General features: G+C 44.6%; 1 protein-coding gene across 28 annotated transcripts in view; it reads left to right on the top strand.

Annotated features, from left to right (window-relative positions):
* The window catches only part of KCNMA1 (potassium calcium-activated channel subfamily M alpha 1), a 708,733-nt gene that overhangs the window by 570,114 nt on the left and 120,584 nt on the right, over positions 1 to 18,035 (top strand). For 9 of the 28 annotated variants that reach the window (XM_033130154.1, XM_033130146.1, XM_033130153.1 and 6 more), the window contains exon 19: positions 3,501 to 3,509. The exons of 11 other annotated variants lie outside the window; for them this stretch is intronic. In XM_033130154.1, the coding sequence (XP_032986045.1) occupies positions 3,501 to 3,509 (9 nt within the window). Of the gene's footprint in view, positions 1 to 3,500; positions 3,510 to 10,166; positions 10,341 to 18,035 lie in introns of all 28 variants that reach the window. 8 more of the 28 variants (XM_033130127.1, XM_033130140.1, XM_033130139.1 and 5 more) reach the window with 1 other exon arrangement.

Below are 18,035 nucleotides of genomic sequence, written 5' to 3'. Positions count from 1 at the left end.
GACACAGTCCATACGTAGGGCGTATGCAATGGAGGACAGCTAAGGCCATGGGGGTCGGAGTGTTTTTGCAGTGGTTTCCTGTTGGTGGGGTGCTGCCAAGTGTAAAGATGGCTATACTAGGACAGAGAGGGAAACTGAGTCTCAGGACTCAGTCTCTTAAGTGGGAGCTGACTCTCTTTCCACTTGGGATTGCTGCAAGTTTTGATACCAAAGGCCATATAGTTTTCAATTGTGGTAACTTCAGACTGGCCTGGAAAGAACTTGGCCATCACCAATGGACTTTATTTGTCATTGCCCCAGTGACCAACCTCAAGCACCACTGCTCTTTGGGGTCTACTAGATTGGGCTTAGTAGTTTCTGGCATCCCCTGTCTCAAACCCTTCCCGAAGCAGCTTGCTGTTGGGCCCTCTTGAGAAAGATATGAGAAGTCAGGAATATTGGATTGTGAACTCTGGAGAAACCAGGACTTAACATGGGCTTTGCCTTGAGAAGGCCAAGCCTTTTGCAGTGATCGTGTTGCATTGCCTTGTAGAAATCATTCCCAACCCTGGAGAAAATGGTAATAATGACGCTTTCCTTTCTATGGTGATTTAGTGTTTTTAAAGCTCTTTAGGATCATGACTTTCTCTGATTCTCACCATAATCCAGCATAATTGGCAGGGGGTGTTATTCATCCCATTTTGACAAAAAGAGGAAACAAAGGCTGCCCATTTAGTGAGAGGATGAGTTGCTGAGAGTCACACACACCCAACACAGAGGTTCAGGCTCACCCAAACTCCCCTCTTGATGTTGTGCCCTAATCCTTTTGTTTAGGAGAAAGGTCAAAGTAGGTCTGATGAACAAGAACACAGTTGTAAAAGTCATCCCATAAAATACTTTTTCACAAGCAGAAACCAAATGAGCACCCTTCCTGGGATATGCCTTCCGAAGCAAAGGCTTTATTCAATGCCCCCCACTGCACAGTAAATGTAAAACCCCTCAGATATGAACACTGCTCTGCTGAGTCATGGAGGAGACACTCAAACTCTTGGCCAATAGCCGTGGAGCGCACTCATGGGCTAGAGCAGTTACTGTAGAAATCCTATCGGGCTGCTTCCTAATTTGGGGAGCTTAGGTCCACTGTTTGGCTCCCCCTTCTCCATTGACTTAACACACAGGGCCCGTCTCCTCCCAACTTGGACACCTCACCAAGATGAATATTTATTGAAATGCCAGAACTTCTTGGGGCCTAAGAATTCTGATTCTGACAACCTGTCAGGAAGAGTGTTTAAGGATATGGAAGGTACAGAACAAACCCAGTCCTCAGGCAATCCCCCCAATTCCATGACTCAAGGAAAAAAAAAAAAAGCCCTTCTCACCCCAGGGGGTCCACCCCAGTCACCGCCAGGCTCTGTTGGTTGTGAGCAGGAGGCGCAGCTCAGCTGACCAGGCATCCTCCAGATCAGGATCAGGGTCATTCCCAGCAGAAGGATGGGAAGGTCATTCCCATCCACCTTCCACTGTCCCAAGGTGGAAGTAAACGAGAGAGAGGGACACATGCAAGAGGCTGAACTCCTTTGTGAGGAAACTCTCGTAGTGGGGATGGGAAACGCAGGAGAACCTGCCAGAGAACCCAGTCCCACGGGGGTATCAGTGAAATTCACTTACTGATTAATCGTTCACATAGTTTTAAGTACCTTCTCTGTGCAAGGCGCTGTTCTTGGTGCTAGGGATGGAGTGGTGAGCAAGATAAAAGTCCCTGTCCCTGCTGAAGCCTTCACTATAGTAAATGGAGACAATAGCCACCGAAACAATTAAATACATTCGGATAGAGACAAGTGCTATGAAGAGATCGGAGGCAGCCTGAGGGTATGAGGAACCGAGTAGAGATGCTGGAAAGGTCTGGAAGGTCTCCCTTGGGAGGTGGCATTGGTGCTGAGACCCACCCAGTAGACAAAAGAGCAAAGGCAAAGGCCAGAAAGCAGAAATAAGTATGTAGTGTTTGAGGGAAGGAAGGCAGGCCGGTGGGGCTGGTGGGGTTGGGAAGAGAGTGGTACAAGACGAGATCAGAGAGGAATACAGGGCCTTCCTAAGAAACTTGGGCTTAGAACCATTATAAATGTAGCCATTGGAAAAGTTTAAGGAAGGAAATGACATGATCAATTTGTATTTTAATCGATGTCCCTGGTGAGTAGATAAACAACAGACTCTCGGGAGGAAAGAGTGGAATGGAAGAATGAGGAGAAAGCCGCCCTGATTCTGGGGTGTTCCTCCCAGGGCACTGTAGTGGAACCCAGAAGACAGTGTTTTGAAGTCTCGAGAAATGAGGATTTGGCCTCTAGGACATTTTACCATCTTGGCTCCAGACAAGCAAACAGCAGTGGATTTTAATTGGAAGGAGAGGCACATAATTGTTTGCAATAATTTTATTCTCGTCATTTCCCTTAAAGTTGGTTCAGCTAGTGAAGCGTCTGATCTCCCATCAAGCATAGCACAGATTGCTGGAGAAAGACGGCCTCTCCAAAGCCAAGCCAGTGCGACAGGGGTCTCACGCCCTTCTCTCTGAGCTCCCCGCCCCCCCTTGGGCTCCTCCTCTCATAAAGGCCCTCAGTTATGAGGCTAATGTTTGATAACAATCAGAATTGTCCAAATATTGTTCTTCCTAATTAAAAGGCCATAGCAGCCCGTGTTACAGAGGGCAGGATACAGATGTACAGATGTGTATGTGTAAGGGCTGGTTAGAATAAAATGAGTTATTACTAAATATGAGGCATACCAGGCAAATTAGGAAATTGGAGAAGATAGGTTTTGGTTGCAAAGAAACTTTCATTAGAAGGAGCTGGAATTGTTAATAATGCCTTGGGGGGTTCCCGTGCCTTTGAATAAACATTGCCTGGTGCCATAAGTTGGAGAAGGCAGCTAACTCACATAGTCATTTGTCCAGACCTGTTAGGCCAGGCATTAATAATTCACCCAGGAATGATTTGTCTCCGGTGGCTAGAGCTGGTGACAGTCACTGGTCTTTATTCACAGCTTCCTAACCCTCCTCTCCCAACCTAGCTCTTCCCTTTTCAAGCCCTCCCCTACTTCCCCACTCACTTTCATTCAATAACCTTAAACATTTCATGTCATACTCTCTGGAGAAATATTGCGTGTGGACATTCCATTCCTGGAAATGCTGTGGTAGTATAGTTTAACTTTTGCATTTCTTTCCATTTCTTCATAGCCCTCCATCAAGGATGAGAGTCAAATTCAGCAGAGGAGCAAGGAGCAAGCTTCAGAATCTATTTGCTCGTTTTCTTTTTCTATGTAACAAACCAGTCTAATGATTTGCATTTTCTCCCCCAGCTTCTAAAAGTTTGCCAAAGGGTGGACTCCTAGGGGACAAGTCATGTCTAAATTGATGTGTTTGAAGGAATTTTCTTCAAGTTCTAATCATTGACATATTTTTGATTTATTTTTTTTTCCTCTTTGCTGCCTTGGAATACGGCCCCTACTCTATTTTAACTGCACCCTGGTAGTGATATATTGTGAGTAACACGGGTTCCCAGCAGCCCGGAGTCCAGTTCCCCTGTCTTTCTCTAGCAGAGATACTTCTTTTATTTTCTGTACAGTTTCAGTTTCTTTTTTTCTTTTGGTATTTATGTTGCATGTAGTAGTGACCTCATGCCCCACTCCCTCATCTAACACAGTCTGCAGAGTAGCCTGGAGCTGGAGAACCCTGGGAGCAGGAACCCCACTCTGTTCATCCACCTCAGCCTCCAGCTTCTTGCCAGCTTCTGGCGCTGTCTTATTTTTCCATTTGAAAATAAGACCTTGACAACAGTGTTTCTCTTGAAGGCCTTGTCTCGGGACCTTTAGGGGACACTGAGTAGGCTGAGGTAATTACCACTGTAGCTCTAGATGCCTCGTCTGTTGGGGGTGGTTGTCATGCTTGCCTTTGATAAATTATACTTGGTCTCCTCGGCTATTGAGCTTGAATTCCTATCTTGAAGGAAACACATATGCTGCATATATATTCCTGTGTTGTGATATATATATGATACGTATCAGTATACTTTATATGTAAAAATGTACATTTTTATATATAAGAGTAGATATATTTTATAGAGAGAGTGATGTATTTGTTACAATATATGTGCCTCTCTATATGAGTAAGTGCTTGCTAGGGAATTAACTGGACACCCAACTTTGGAACTCTAAGTATCTAAACTACCTTCCTGGAGACAAGTATTTCCACAGTGGTAATTATTTCCTGCAATCTAGGAAATTCCCTTGCTTTCAAATCAAGTTTCTTCTTCCATCAGTACCCACTAAAACATACCCAATTCCTCTATAGGTGTAGGTCAGGCATCTTGGAAGAACCATTTACTTGCTTAAGGCAGAAAAGATGGCTCAAGGAGACGTTCAGTTTCCTTGATGAGCTATGTACAAGTCTGAACAAGTAAGTGTAAGTCTCTGAGCCCCTAACTTACTCAAGGAGTAGGACCCTTCTACTCAACATGATGTGGCAGTTGACGAGGAACGTTTACGGCCAGTATTTCTGTGTGTGCCTTAGAGCAGTGCTGCTTTCAGAGGCACCCGAAATGAGCATGGGTTCTTGGCTCGTGTACATCAGACCACTGAACACGAGACCCCACCTGCAGATCACTTGAGTCCACTGGCCCTGGGATTTGGAGAAGACGTCTCAGCATGTGTCCTCTCATTCACCTTTAGCAGCAGAAGAGGCAAGTCTGTCGTCTGGTTTGGGCTAGGCTTCAGAGTTTGAGGGTACAGAATGCTCAATGTAGAAGCCAAACAAAACAGCGACCTTCTTCAAGTCACGATTCTGCCAAAATTGACTCTGCAGCTCCCTTTATCTGCAGAACACCTTCAAGGATAGTTTTGAGGGCACGAGCCCCTTTTATACCTGAAGAGCGCAGCGGCTCACACAATCTAGTGATCCTTCAGAATCGGAGAGAAACCATGATGTCAATCATCAAACAACTCTAGTGCCAAATTCTTCTGCCATTTCCAGCCACAGTGTGGTGCTGAGGGCAGGAACAACTAGCTCGGAGCGCTCTGTGCTGCAGACATTAACTAGCTTTTTTTCCCCCCTCTTTCCGCTCTGGGAAAACCACCTGGAAGATCTTTCGTCTCCCTCCAGAAGCTATTAGGAGGAATTTTGCTAAGTGAAGACATCATTTCTCATTTATAGGACCTGAAAGAATGCTCTCGGATTCCCAGTGTCACATCAAACAAATGCCTCAACCTTACACCTCAGTGAACTTTTCTTCCGTGGATGTTTTTACCTGTAATTTACTTACTGTGAGCATCTGAAGAGCAGCTCCCGGGTTCAGGCTTGAAAATAATCCTTCCTGCATTGGATTGATTTTAAACATAAGGTTACGATCTAACAAGTTTCTATGACTTGAATGGCAGATTTTTTTTTTTCCCCCACACCAGTCTTCCCCTGAATTTGCTCCATTGGAAACCTAAAATATCTTGCCCCCTGCAGTTGCAAAACACCACCTGAGCCTCTCGGTCCAGCACTGCTTCTCCTTCCCCTCCCAACCCACCCTGGAAATTAAGATTCTGCAATTGGAAATTGGCTGACAATTTGGTTGCCGATGCAGGAGGCAGATGGTGCTGAGAACAGGATGGAGTCCCACCCCCTCTTCCATTCCAGGCTTGGCTCGGATGGGCCAACCAGCAGAGAACCTGAGTTTGACAGCTGACAGTCAGTTTGACACAAGCAAAGAGCAGTAACTAAACTACATCTACAGTAGCCACTTCGCCACAGGTTTCCTTTCTCATGATCATGACCCTTGAAAATATTGGGAAAGTTGTCCAAGAGTATGGCTGAGGTGTCTTCCAGTTTTAAACACTTAAGGGTAAAGAGATACCTTTGATGATGCCCATTAGGGAATGTGGTCTCTATAAATAGCACCAAGAAGTCATAATGGAAATAGATGAATATTCACTTCATTGTGGTGAAGGAAAGCACATAAAAGCTGTTTCTCAAATTGTAAAACTGTTAGGAGGTGGGTGAGACCCAGGGTCTAATTCTTGGAAACCACATAACCTCTTTGAATTGGTGGCACCAGTCCAAGAGCAAGAACCTTATGATGTGGGCCAAAGAGAAAACCGAGTCCCCAGAGGCTTATTTTTCAGCTTTCCCAGAGTTAAGCCGGCCTATGGGAGCAATTCATTGAGTATAAAGTTCCAAGAGCCCTAAGATGGAATGACAAGTCACTACAGTATGTGCACCTACCAGAGACACACTTGCATCTGTTCCTTGTCTCAGGAAGCTGTCACAGGGCTCTGAGGAGACCTGGCCAGCTGGTGCTGAAGTGGCCCTCCCCTGCTGGCGACGGCTGCAGAAGCAATGTGCTTGCTAGTGAGTTGCCACTTTTGACCACTCTGGGACAATCATCTAGAACCTCTCACCCCTTTGTCCCGGCTGCCCCCTAAAAATACACTGTGGATTGTGAGAAACCATTGAATTGAAATGACACTGCACACATTTCAGTTCTTAGAGGCACACACGGTCCTTTCTCTGCTCCCTTTCAGAGGGAGCTCCTTCAGGTCCGTCAACTAGTTGCTTTTCCACACCGATCCACTAGATGTCCTCATAGATCTACTTTGTATTGTCATTGTAATCTCGGGGAAAACTCTTCTGAGCATTGGGATTTGGGAGGAGAGCATTGGGTGGCTCTGTAATAAGAAAATCAGCAAACACCAGAGGAGAGAGGGCACTTTATGTGGCCAGGGAGTAGATATGAAATTTACTTCTGTTTTAAATAAATACTGAAAACTTTCAAAGTTGCTCTTTGAAACCTAACCCTGGGAGTTTTAAATGGCACTCTGTTATCGGAAATTAACCTTCTAACCTACAACAGCTCTAGAAGAGGAAACAATCCCAGAGAAATGGAAATAAAATACCAGTGGTTCTGAATATCCGTGATTCACTAAAACAAAACCAAAAGATAAGGAAGCCAGAGAGAAAGAGAGTTGAGGGGTGTTATTTCCCAAATTAGGAGATCCACAACTTAATTTTGATGTCATTGTGTTTTACAACTGGAGACTATAATTTTATACACAGAGCGTCCACATCTTCTGTAACAGCTACCACCAGGGAGGCAAATCCTCACCCTTTTTTAGTGAAAGAGCTTGTTCATGTCTCGTGTGATGGCCCAGAGGAAGACTCTTCCTGTTGGGACACACGTCCTTCAAGCCTGATGGATCACTCCACCAGACGGAAGGTCAGAATGGGACTTGCCTTTTAAGAAAGTGGATCCAGAAGTAAATAGGTGAAGACATATGACAGGGAGTCAATGAAAGTGGACTCTTCCGGAAGTAGAGAAAAAGAGCCACCCTCCGCATCGGTGGCACCTTGGTCTAGACATTGTAATTTACACAAGTTTGTCAACGTATGGGGATTAATCATTTTTAACTGTTTCTGTCTTGTCTTTGAGCCTCTCATTGATCATTCTTGCTGATTTTTTTTTTTTGTGGTGGTGCTTGATTGTCTTCTGAGGTTTCTATTTCGTATTTGGTGTGAGTGTCAAAGTGAGACTGGGAAGGAATGACGAGTAATAGCATGTTTTCTTTTTTATGCATATGCTGCTTTGGAATGCGACTGCTTCTAATTACCATTTAATCTTCTTATAGCGAATGGTTTCTTTGCTGCTTGGATGACCGGTTTCAGCCCGTTCCCGCATGCTAACAATACGACATTTTAGAACAATGCATGGTCTCCAGAACAGCCAACAATAACAGTTGCAAACAGTCCCTGAGAGGCACTGGCTTAAGTTGTGTTTCCTCCTGAAGCCCTTATCAAGTAGGAGGTTTCAATCACCCATTACAATGGGCTTACCTCTGGCAAAACCAAAACCGGTTCAAAAGTTATCCCACCCCCATCCTCCCTCCCTTTGTCTTTAAAGAAAGTATATATAGATGTATCTGTATATCTATAGATACATATATAGATACATCTATATGTGTACGTGTGTATATACATATATATGTATATATATATATATTTTCTCTATAAATGTGTCAGATTCTATTATTGTATGTGAACCCAAAATGACAGGACGCAAATGAAAACCAGGGACTGCTGGTAACGAGAAGCATAGCATTTCAGAGTTTGAAGGGCTTCTCTTCTGCTACAGCATTTGATTAAAAATTGTTTTCAAAACAATTCATCTACAGTGAAACAAAAAATCATCTTCGTTTTCCTCTTCTGTATAAATAACAAATCAATATTTCCAGTAAAAGAACTAGGAGAGAGAAAAACCAAGCAAGTGGCCTCCAAGTTGTACACCAGATCTGGATGCATTTAAAATAACTTTATTTTCATGTCTTCAGCTGAAGACCTTTTTTCCCTTTCATGATTTCAACAACTGCTCTTTGGAGGTAATCTGGGCATTCACACTATGCCTTCTAAATTCTTCTGATTCAAATGCTATAGGAGAACGTTATTCCCCGCCACCCCCTAAAAGCTAAGCTCAGGAATGATGTCTCACACATTGAACAAGGCTGGGGCTGCATGATGATAACCGGAACACCTGACTAGCTAGGATGCTAAAAGAACGTGTCACTAAAAATGTGAGCCAAGTTCACAGGAATGGAGTTGCTGCTGAAGAGTTCTCTCATTCATCTTCCCCAGTGCCTGTTCGTCACAATCATAACGTTACCCCGCTTGACAAATATACTGTATGGCAAGTCATAAAGGTCTTAGAACAGGACTTGACCCATTTGAGAGATTTAAACCCCTCTTCCTGGTGACTGTAACATTCAAAGAGGCCAAAACCACAAGCCGTATTTTAAAGGAAGAGTACAACCATTCTCCACGAAGAAAAAGAAAGGGAGGGAAAATACAACTTTCCAAATGGAAGGTGCGGGTGCAGGGAATAGCACCTCTCTTTAGTGCAGGTTACTATTTGGCTGTAATGTTTGGAATGAGCATGAATTCTTCTCCCTCCTGTCAGAGAAGCAGGCCGGTTCCGGCTAAGGGATAAGCAAATATTTTCGCCTGTTGTAGCATCAAAATGAGGCACGAAAACCTTCTCGTGGTACTGAACTATAAATTGGCTGGAAAGGTAGAGGTGAAGGACGTGAAGGATACATTGATGTCCATCAACTTGAGTAGGTTAGAGCTCAAGTTGGGTCCCTAGGCCATGTAGAGCCTTGGCCACTAGCTTTAGAAGCGCTATAGCTACGGCATGCGAGCCTCAACACGATCTTTTACATGGGAGTCTCTTCTCTTAGTTCATGTTTTGTAATTTTTAATCTATTTTGACCAGTATTTTCTGTATAAGAAAAAAAATTACGAAGAACCAAGAGCCTGGTTGCTTTCTGAATTTTTGGTGGGCGGTGTGCGATTTTCAGATTTTCTCAGCTTTAAGCAGAAAATACACCCATGAGTAGCTAAATGCATTCCAATAGACCAACATCTCATATGCTTTGGGTGATTTTTTATTTTTGAACTGCCTTTAATGTCAAACACGCAGCGTTAGCCTTGAGTAGCTGCATTTCTTATATGGACAGATTTGGATATTTGTTCTGTCAAGAGTAAATTTAAATTCCTGTAGGCGTCATGTAAACTCACTCTGGGGAAGTTCAGCAGAGGCATCCTCAGATTCTATATTAACACGTAATCGTTTTACATCTAATTTGATGAAAGCTTGTCCCAGGCTCTGCCTAATGCCCATAAGTGGATGGAAATTAGAAAGCCTACGTATTAGATATTTTTTGCATCCTGCAAAAACCATTTATTGTACCAAGTAAGCAGTGAATTGATTGGCTGTGTGTATATTTTGTCCTCCTGTATTAATTGTGCCAGGGGAAAATTGTTGGTTACGTTTTTTGCTATCTGTAATGTGCTCTTCTTCTCATCCAAGAACCTGATTGTAATCAGCCATGCCCGTTTCCTGTAGTCACCCGCCTCACCTAGGGGAGAAAAATCATACACAACAGCCTTGGGGGACTACAGAGGCAATTTATATTTCCGCTGCATTTTTTTGGATGGACCACCAAACTGTTACGAGCAGTCACTCTGCATTTTTTTCTGGGTCAAGACTGTTACTGTGAACTAAGACCTGTGTTCAACCCCTTCAGCTCCCTTCCGGCCGCCTGGCTGTACGTGACCTAGCCATTAACTACTGCTCTTCCTCTCCTCTCATCCAACCCCATGGTTATAGCCAAGATGTCCATCTACAAGAGAATGAGACGGGCATGTTGTTTTGATTGCGGACGTTCTGAGCGTGACTGCTCGTGCATGTCAGGCCGTGTGCGTGGTAACATGGACACCCTTGAGAGAGCCTTCCCACTTTCTTCTGTCTCTGTTAATGATTGCTCCACCAGTTTCCGTGCCTGTAAGTTGAACCCCGACATATGCAGTTCCATGTCTGTGCTGTCTGTGGATCATCCTCGTCTTGTGTCGTGCCCTGTGGTTCTGTGAGTCAGTCGAGGTGATGTGTTCTTCCCAGTGTGACCTAGTATGTGGTGATATGTCGTCCCGGTTGCCTGTGTCACTGTGTACGTGCTGGGGAAGCCCTCCCTCCCATTCTGTTAACTTGTGCTTCTCGTAATAGCACGCAGAACTGTGATATTACAGTCTCACTCTCTTTAAATAAATAGAAATGGATTTAATGTGACAGCAAATCAAATCCTATATTAATACAGAGATGTGTGGAAATATGTTTGTTACTATTCAGTGAAAGGTTAGATATCGGATTGGGTCGAAGGGAGGGAGGTAAAAAGTCTAGCGAGAACAAGCCAACTCGAGCTAGCATGAAATTGTTTTCAATGAGCTTAGGTAGTTTCTAAAATACAACAGGGTTTCGATGCAGATGGGTTTTTTTGGTTTTTTTTCCACTGTGTCTCCCTAATCTGTGTCTCATTCCTCCGGTGCCAGGCTGTGTCCTATGTTCTGAAAAAGAGTGCTCTAAATCTGCCAACCTATACAGACTGGTGGGTTGTAGAGCTCCCCCTAAAAAAGAAAGACGGATTCCAAGGATCAGTCCATTGATATCATTTACTTTTCCAAAAGTGTCGTTCCCTGTTTAAGGTATCTTGTAGTAATCATGATTCCAAATAATAACAAAAACTGTAAACCACGAACCCCCATGAATTCCTTGAGTCTGAAGCACAGGCCTTTGGGATCTGATGTCTTTGTCAGCTCAGACATTTAAAGAACCAGTCAGGGCTGGTAGCTGGCAAAGCTGAGATACACCAGATCCCCGAGAGCCCCCTCAGCCTTTTCTTCAGCATGGACTTTACTGGTATTTGACTGACACAGTTCATAGGTGGTGTTCCTGAAAGCTCCAGCGTGTACACAGAGATCCTGGGATGCGGGTCCTTGTCTAAGGGCAGAACAGGTTGTGGTTCCACGTGAGGAACCACATAGATAGATGCCTTATAGTGTGTGGGTAACCTTATTTTCACATTTTTGATAGCATGGGAGATAGAAAACAGTTCTTCTGTGCTTCATCCCTTCCTCTTAAAAGCACCCAACACATTGACAAGTGGCCGTCTTGCCATCCCTTCTCTCTCCTCTGTGCCCAGAGCTGCTGGTTGCATTACACTTTCACTAGCGAGGATTAATTCACACAGGCACCAAGGGTGGAGAAGAGCACTTCCCGCCTCAGCGTTTACTCCCATGTTAAACTTGGCTTGACTTCCCTGTGCCGGCATACAAGGGAGTCTCTGCATGGTGTATATGACAGCGGTCCAAAAAGGCTTCTAGTGCCGAAGGAGCCCTAGCTTCCTTGTGTGCATTGGAAGGGTGTGCCAGGCCAGGAGCTGGTGTTTGTACCTGCAGTTCAGGTCTGAGGCATGATCTGTGCATCGAGCTGTCTTAGAGTCATCTGGAAAAGTTAGATCTAGGACCAGACAATCGTGCTCTCGGATTCATGACTCACTGCCTCTCCAGAACAGTGCCAAAGGACAAGATTCATTTGTAAAAGTAATAGCTAATGGAAGGTGTCTTGAGAGTGATTTGGGACTGTCTAAATCTTGTCTTGACATTGGCCTAAAATGGAACTTTTTAGAAAGAAAGTTTCCTTTAAAATCTTTCTTACAGATGCCACACTATGAACTCTTACCCCTTTATTTTCGTTGTAAGAGTTCTCTCTCATCACATGACACTACCAAGGTAGACTAGGACACAACCACACAAAGAATTTGTTTGTCGACGATGTGTAGCAAGACACCAGCTTCAGAGACAAGAGCTGGGGAAAAGCAAAGGAGTAGCGATGGTGGCACAAATTGGCCACGTCGCTTTGATTGGTTGTGGGGAATGTAACTACCAGCCACTGGGTAACCCTTATGCCTAAGGCACAATTTCTATATGTTTTCATATAATTACTAGGCTCTCAAACCTTGGCCAGAGAGTCAGTGGAGAAAAGGAAGGAGTCACTCGGGCTCTAAACTAGGGTGTGTGGTCATGTTTTGGCTCTGGTCACCCATACCAATCATAGCAAAATCCGTGTCCCCCTAGTGAGGCCCAGCATGTATAATTTCCATTTCATCCAGGAGAAACCATTCTCGGAGGGGTTTCTTGGCTCTGCAATTTAATCGAAGCATTGTTGGAGACGAAGAGACGAAATACTTGGGGTAGGATTGTCCTGTCCTCTCAGAAACATCCCGTGGATGAGATTGTTATCCTTCCTTCTCCTCCAAAATAAGCCCCACTGTGGAAAACATGGGGCTTTGGCCTGTATGTTGAAGCTTTAACTGGTACTGACAGCTCAGGGGTGGGGTTTGCCTCCTCTGTTTCATCAGTCTTTCCGCCCTTGTCACTCCATCAAACAAAAGCAGATTTCATCTATCCCTGTGTGAGACCACTCACCTTTGACCATTAATAATAAGTTAGAAAAATCCATTCCAATTTGAGCCCCTTCATGCGCCCGCATAAGCCCTTCTTCTCCAATTAAAAAATGTCTGTCTCTATGCGGAATTCTACTGGCAGAACTCCAACAGCAATCCCTTCCCTCACTGGTGGTGGGGTTGGGTGGTGCCCGTTTGACAGAGCTGGTTGACTCAAAGAGCAGTGGTGAGAGTGGGCTTTTCATTAAATATGAGCAGATGTGAAATGTAGAGGGTTTGACAATTAGAAATGGCAGGAGAAGGGCCCTTGAATCAAAGTGAGGTCAGATGGGCGGATCAGATTACTTCTCTTACATTCTTTGGTTGTTCTGAAAATCATTTTGAATTAGTGTCAGCAGAGCCATGATGGGTTTTGCCCTTTGTCTTTTATGCTGGGGCTGTATTGTTTCCCAAGACACTCATTAAACGTCATTATATTATTACGGAGCTTGCTTTGGTCGCAGTTTCCCAGTTGAGCCGGTGTGCATTGGAGACTGCCTAATTCGTTTCTCTTTTGCCTTTCGTCTCCCTCTTTACTACTTTTTTTTTTTTCTTATAAGGGGAAAGATTTAGGTTTTCAAGGGACATTAAATTGAAACACAAAGTCCCATTATGTGTTTTCTGAAGTGGGAAGAGAAGTAGCTGGTTCCCAAAGGAGTGGTAATGTATGAAAAGTGTTCACAACGGTTTTAGAAATGTGCCTTCTAACAGCGGGACCGGCCAGCTCAGCTCACCTCTCCTTGGAGGTGTGGCCCCTTACCACCTATTGGCTGTTAAGTCACGTACTCTTCTAACCTTTGTCTCCTTCTATTGTAAGGCCAGACAGTGCTGACAAAAAGATCCACAGAGAAGTAGGACTCCTTTACAAAAGACTTCAAAAACAGTGTTAGAAAAGTAAGGCAAAGAGGGGCCTACAAGGATTCATCGCAAGACTATTCTATTTCGGGCAAGACTGAATTATTCAATATGGCAGGCTACGATCAGTGCACACGTAGCATCCTTGTCTGATTATTCCGATTTTATTTCCACTTCAGATGGGCAGGGGTACCAGCTCTCTTAAAACACACAAGGATGGTATGGGCCCCAGACGTTTTACAAATAGCTATGTTCTGGTACTATCTAGTACTATCAAATATAAATATACATGTTGAGCAACACACATAAATACAGATTTCGGTTCTAATCAGTTCTATTTTCCCTCAATATAATTTTGTAAAATGGTGCTTTTGCTCTGGTACAAATTTATTCTTATTTCAGTCTTGCCTGCTATCTGACTGCTACATCTCACAGAAAGGGGCAATTAAAATTATGATGCAGAAACAACATAGGGCCCTATTGATTCAAACCTGCTGAGACCTGCCTGACGGGATGCTGGCCACAAACGTCAGTAACCCTGGCATGAACAAATTAATCACGTGCTAGAAGAGAAACAGATCCTTAGACTTGCACTTGGAAAGAGTTTTAGCTGGAGTACATGTGTGATCACTCACACCAACCTTTCAATTTACTAATAGTTTAAACCTGCACAATTACATATGCCCTTTCCCAAACTACTGTAGCTAATTTTAAATTGGCACATGACTTTTATTTCGGGTAGAGATATAATACAAGGAGGCATTCTACTCCAGTGGTTGGGATGGGAGAAGTCCAATACGATCAGGTTGAAGGGAGACATACCAAAATCAGTTTAGTATAATCTTGAGTCGTGTCAGATATAAACAAAAATCAGCTTATCCTGAGTAGCCTTTGGTTTGTACAGGCAGAGAATTAACACTGTCAATAGAACTGAAGTCACTCAAGTGAACTAATGGCATTTTGAAGTACATAAAATCAGATACAAGGGCAGGGGGTGGAAATAGCTCTAGGAAAAAGTCTATAATAGGACACACCCTATGCTGACAGTCTCCAATGCCTGGTAAAAGGAGGTTTAATTTAATAAGCTGCACTTAAAAATCAACAGCCTATCATTGCCTCATTCCTTTTATGTATAGTTTTGGGTGACTTCCTCAAGCTTCTCAACCCTAAAATTTGTTTTATTTCTAGGCCCTAGAACCAAAGACTGTCTCGTCCCCACCACCACCATCAGTGATAGAAGGATAAAGAAAGGAAAGTCAGCCTAAATCATTTTACTCAGAGTGCCCCATGTGTTCTTTGAAGCCCATTCATTCTGGGTCTGCAGTTTCTCCCATTTTCTCATGCATGCTGGTATAATTCCCCTAACTCTCTCTCTCTCTCTCTCTCTCTCTCTCTCTCTCTCTCTCTCTCTCTCTCTCTCACCCTCCCTCCCTCCCTCCTTCCTTCCCTCCCTTCCTCACTCTTTCCCTCCTCCTCTCCCTCCCTCCCCCACCCCCATGACACCAAACACTAAAGCAGCATTTGCATCATACTCCAGCTCTTTAGCTAGCCTTTGCCCATGCACCCCGATTTGGCCATTTGCATTTTGTTGCTGGAAGTGAACACAGGAAGGCAGATAGACCTGGGCAGCCATGTAATCATTCCCTGGGAGGTAATGACCCTGGAAAGGCCTCTGACGGCACTTCTGTTGGTAGCCGGCAAGGCTGCAAAAGCCAATGCCTCTCACTTGATTTTGTGGTAGCCACATTTAGCGATGAGTTGACCCGAAATAAGCCTTCCTATGTATTTGCGCAGTGGTCAGCTCCTTAAACCAGCCTAGTAAGGCAACAATCATGCTTGGGCAAACTTTCCTTTGAAAAGAATCCTTTAAATGACCCATCTCTAAAGAACTCCAAAACAAACCAGGTTTTCATTTATAATAAATAGCCAGGTTTTGTTTGTTTGTTTGTTTTGTTTTTTCAGTTTAGCATCCGATGACGTAGTTGACTGGCATTTTGGGACCTCGTTGTACCCCCCCCAATAGTATTGTTGATTCTTTAAGATAAATATGCTATAAAAAGGCACAACATATAGATGAAAGAGAAAGGGAACAGTAGGCACACAGCAGCCGGCTTTTCAAAAGAAATCCTTTGAAACAGGGTTGGGAGAGAAGAAGTACAAAGGTCAGAATGAGGAAAGATGAAAGGGTCCTTGGTGTGTACCCTGTCACTTGGACACCTTCCTTTTCAAGGACATGCTTTAATAGGTGACTCAGCTCTTCAAGGACAAACTAGAAAAGATATTGGCGTGCCACAAGTAAGCTGAGCAGAGGTCCTTATGCAAAGTGACGTGGAAGTGATGTTTGTTTGCATTTTTATTCAGGACAGTGGCTGGTTGTCACAATACTCCCCCTGACAGCGCAGCGGATTCTCCACCTTCTCTCCGATTCTCCATCTTACCTCCATGGTGGAGGACACATGTGGCCAGTGCTCTCCATCTCCCCCCTCCTGCACTGTCGTGGGCGACAGATGCCAGGGCCAGCCTGCCTTTCACTTGAGCTTTCTTGTCAAGGCTCTGCCTTGAGCGCAAATCCTGACCTTTACTGTATGCAATAAAGTACTGACGAACAAGCAGAGGTTTGAATTAGCGCAGGCTTGGAGCAAATGTCAAGTCCATCTCTGCTCCCTCCTCCACCTGCACAGGAGCCTGGATTAGACCCAGTCTGGAGTCTGCAGTGCCTTAGGCTTTATGGGTCTGGGGAGACATAACTTATTAACAAAGAGTTATTAAATTTTTATCAATTTTACAACACAATGTAAATGCCTCCTATGAATCTACATTGTATTCATTATCATTTAAAACGTTAATTAAGTCCAAGTTGCATTTAATTTCTCTCTAAATGGGCCTCTGGGAAGAGGCTTTTAGAAACATCTGTGGGAGCGTGCAGCTCACGGAGACAGGGAATCCCCCAGCCCCCATTCAGGATGGCCCCCAAGTTGATTGCAATCGTGTGTCTGTGGCTAATTTGTTGTGATGCGATGGTGCATTGTCTCAAATTAGTATCAGGCCAGTAACGGTGTAAAGCCACTGGAGAGAGGCTTGTGGGGCAGCCGCCCCGGCTCCCAGCCCCCTGCCTTCCAGTCCCATCCAGACGGACGTGAGCAGTTTGTCCACAGCACCTCTGGGCTCAATTGGGCCTTGGATTCTGACTGCTCGTGTGGTGCCCGTCATTGCAGTCGGATGCTAGCTTCATCTGAGATGGATGTTTGTCATCTGGCCCATCCAACTCAGGACATGTGCCAGGCTGCTCAAAGGAAAACATCTTAGAGTTGGGGGTCTTTGACTTGCGTGTAGGCCTAGAAGCAGTGAGCACAGAACTGCATAATGGGAACCATTTTCAGAACGGAGCGGATGTGGAGATTATAAACAGATCGTACTCACTGTTGAGAGAGGGCAGTGAGGCCTACTAAGATAGCGCTTTTCCCTTTGGAGGCTAAGTAGATGTTTTTGCCTTGTCTGAGTGTAGGCCACGCTCCAGACAGATCTGCTGTTGTCAGATATGGACTCCATCTTTCAGGAGGTGCGGCTTGTTAATGTGAGAATGCTAGGACATGGCTGATGCTCCACTTGGTTTTATGTTAAGACTAGACTCAGTGAGTCTCTGCTCTTACTATATGCAAGATACTCTGCCAGCCCAGCAAGGGTATGCGTGTGTGCGTACATATGTACACGTGTATACAAGTATGCTGTTGTTAAATTTAATAGTCGCATAGCATTTGCTGCACTGCAGGCACTGTTCTGTGTCCTTTACAAATATTAATTAACTTAATCCTTATATGAGGCAGTAACTGTCCTTTGCAGGTGAGGCAACTGTAAACTTTTTGCGCCATTCACAGATAAGACAACTAAGGCACAAAGACATTCAGTGACCTGCCCGAGGGTCAGGCGGTGACATTGGTGGGGCAGGGATTTGAAAACAAGCTGGGTGGCTCCACAGCCTGTGCAGTAAGTTGAGTTACTCAGTTACTCACACAGCAGAAGAGGATCCAGAGGTCAGTCTGTCTCCGAGGAGGGAGAGACAGACGAGGATTTCAGTACTGAGGACTCAAGACAACGTGGGAAGTGCTGTGAGAGAGAGAGGTTCAAAGTGTTGGGCAGTGCAGAGGCTCAGAGGTCGCCTCTGTTGGTCAGTCAAGGTAAGATCCGTAGGATGTGACGTTTCAGATGTGCCTTGGAGAACAGGAGGATAGAGTATTCTGCCTAACAGCAAAAGAGGAATGGCAGTGGGGGGCCTGGAGCCTCCTCCCAACCAGCTGGTCACCCAGTTTGGCTGGAGCTAAGACCTGTGCAGGAGAAGGCAGGAAGAC

The sequence above is a fragment of the Rhinolophus ferrumequinum genome, chromosome 16, assembly GCF_004115265.2.
Source record: "Rhinolophus ferrumequinum isolate MPI-CBG mRhiFer1 chromosome 16, mRhiFer1_v1.p, whole genome shotgun sequence".
In the NCBI taxonomy this organism is placed as follows: domain Eukaryota; kingdom Metazoa; phylum Chordata; class Mammalia; order Chiroptera; family Rhinolophidae; genus Rhinolophus; species Rhinolophus ferrumequinum.
Note: the sequence above shows the minus strand (reverse complement) of the source record. Positions and strands in the feature narration are given on the sequence as shown.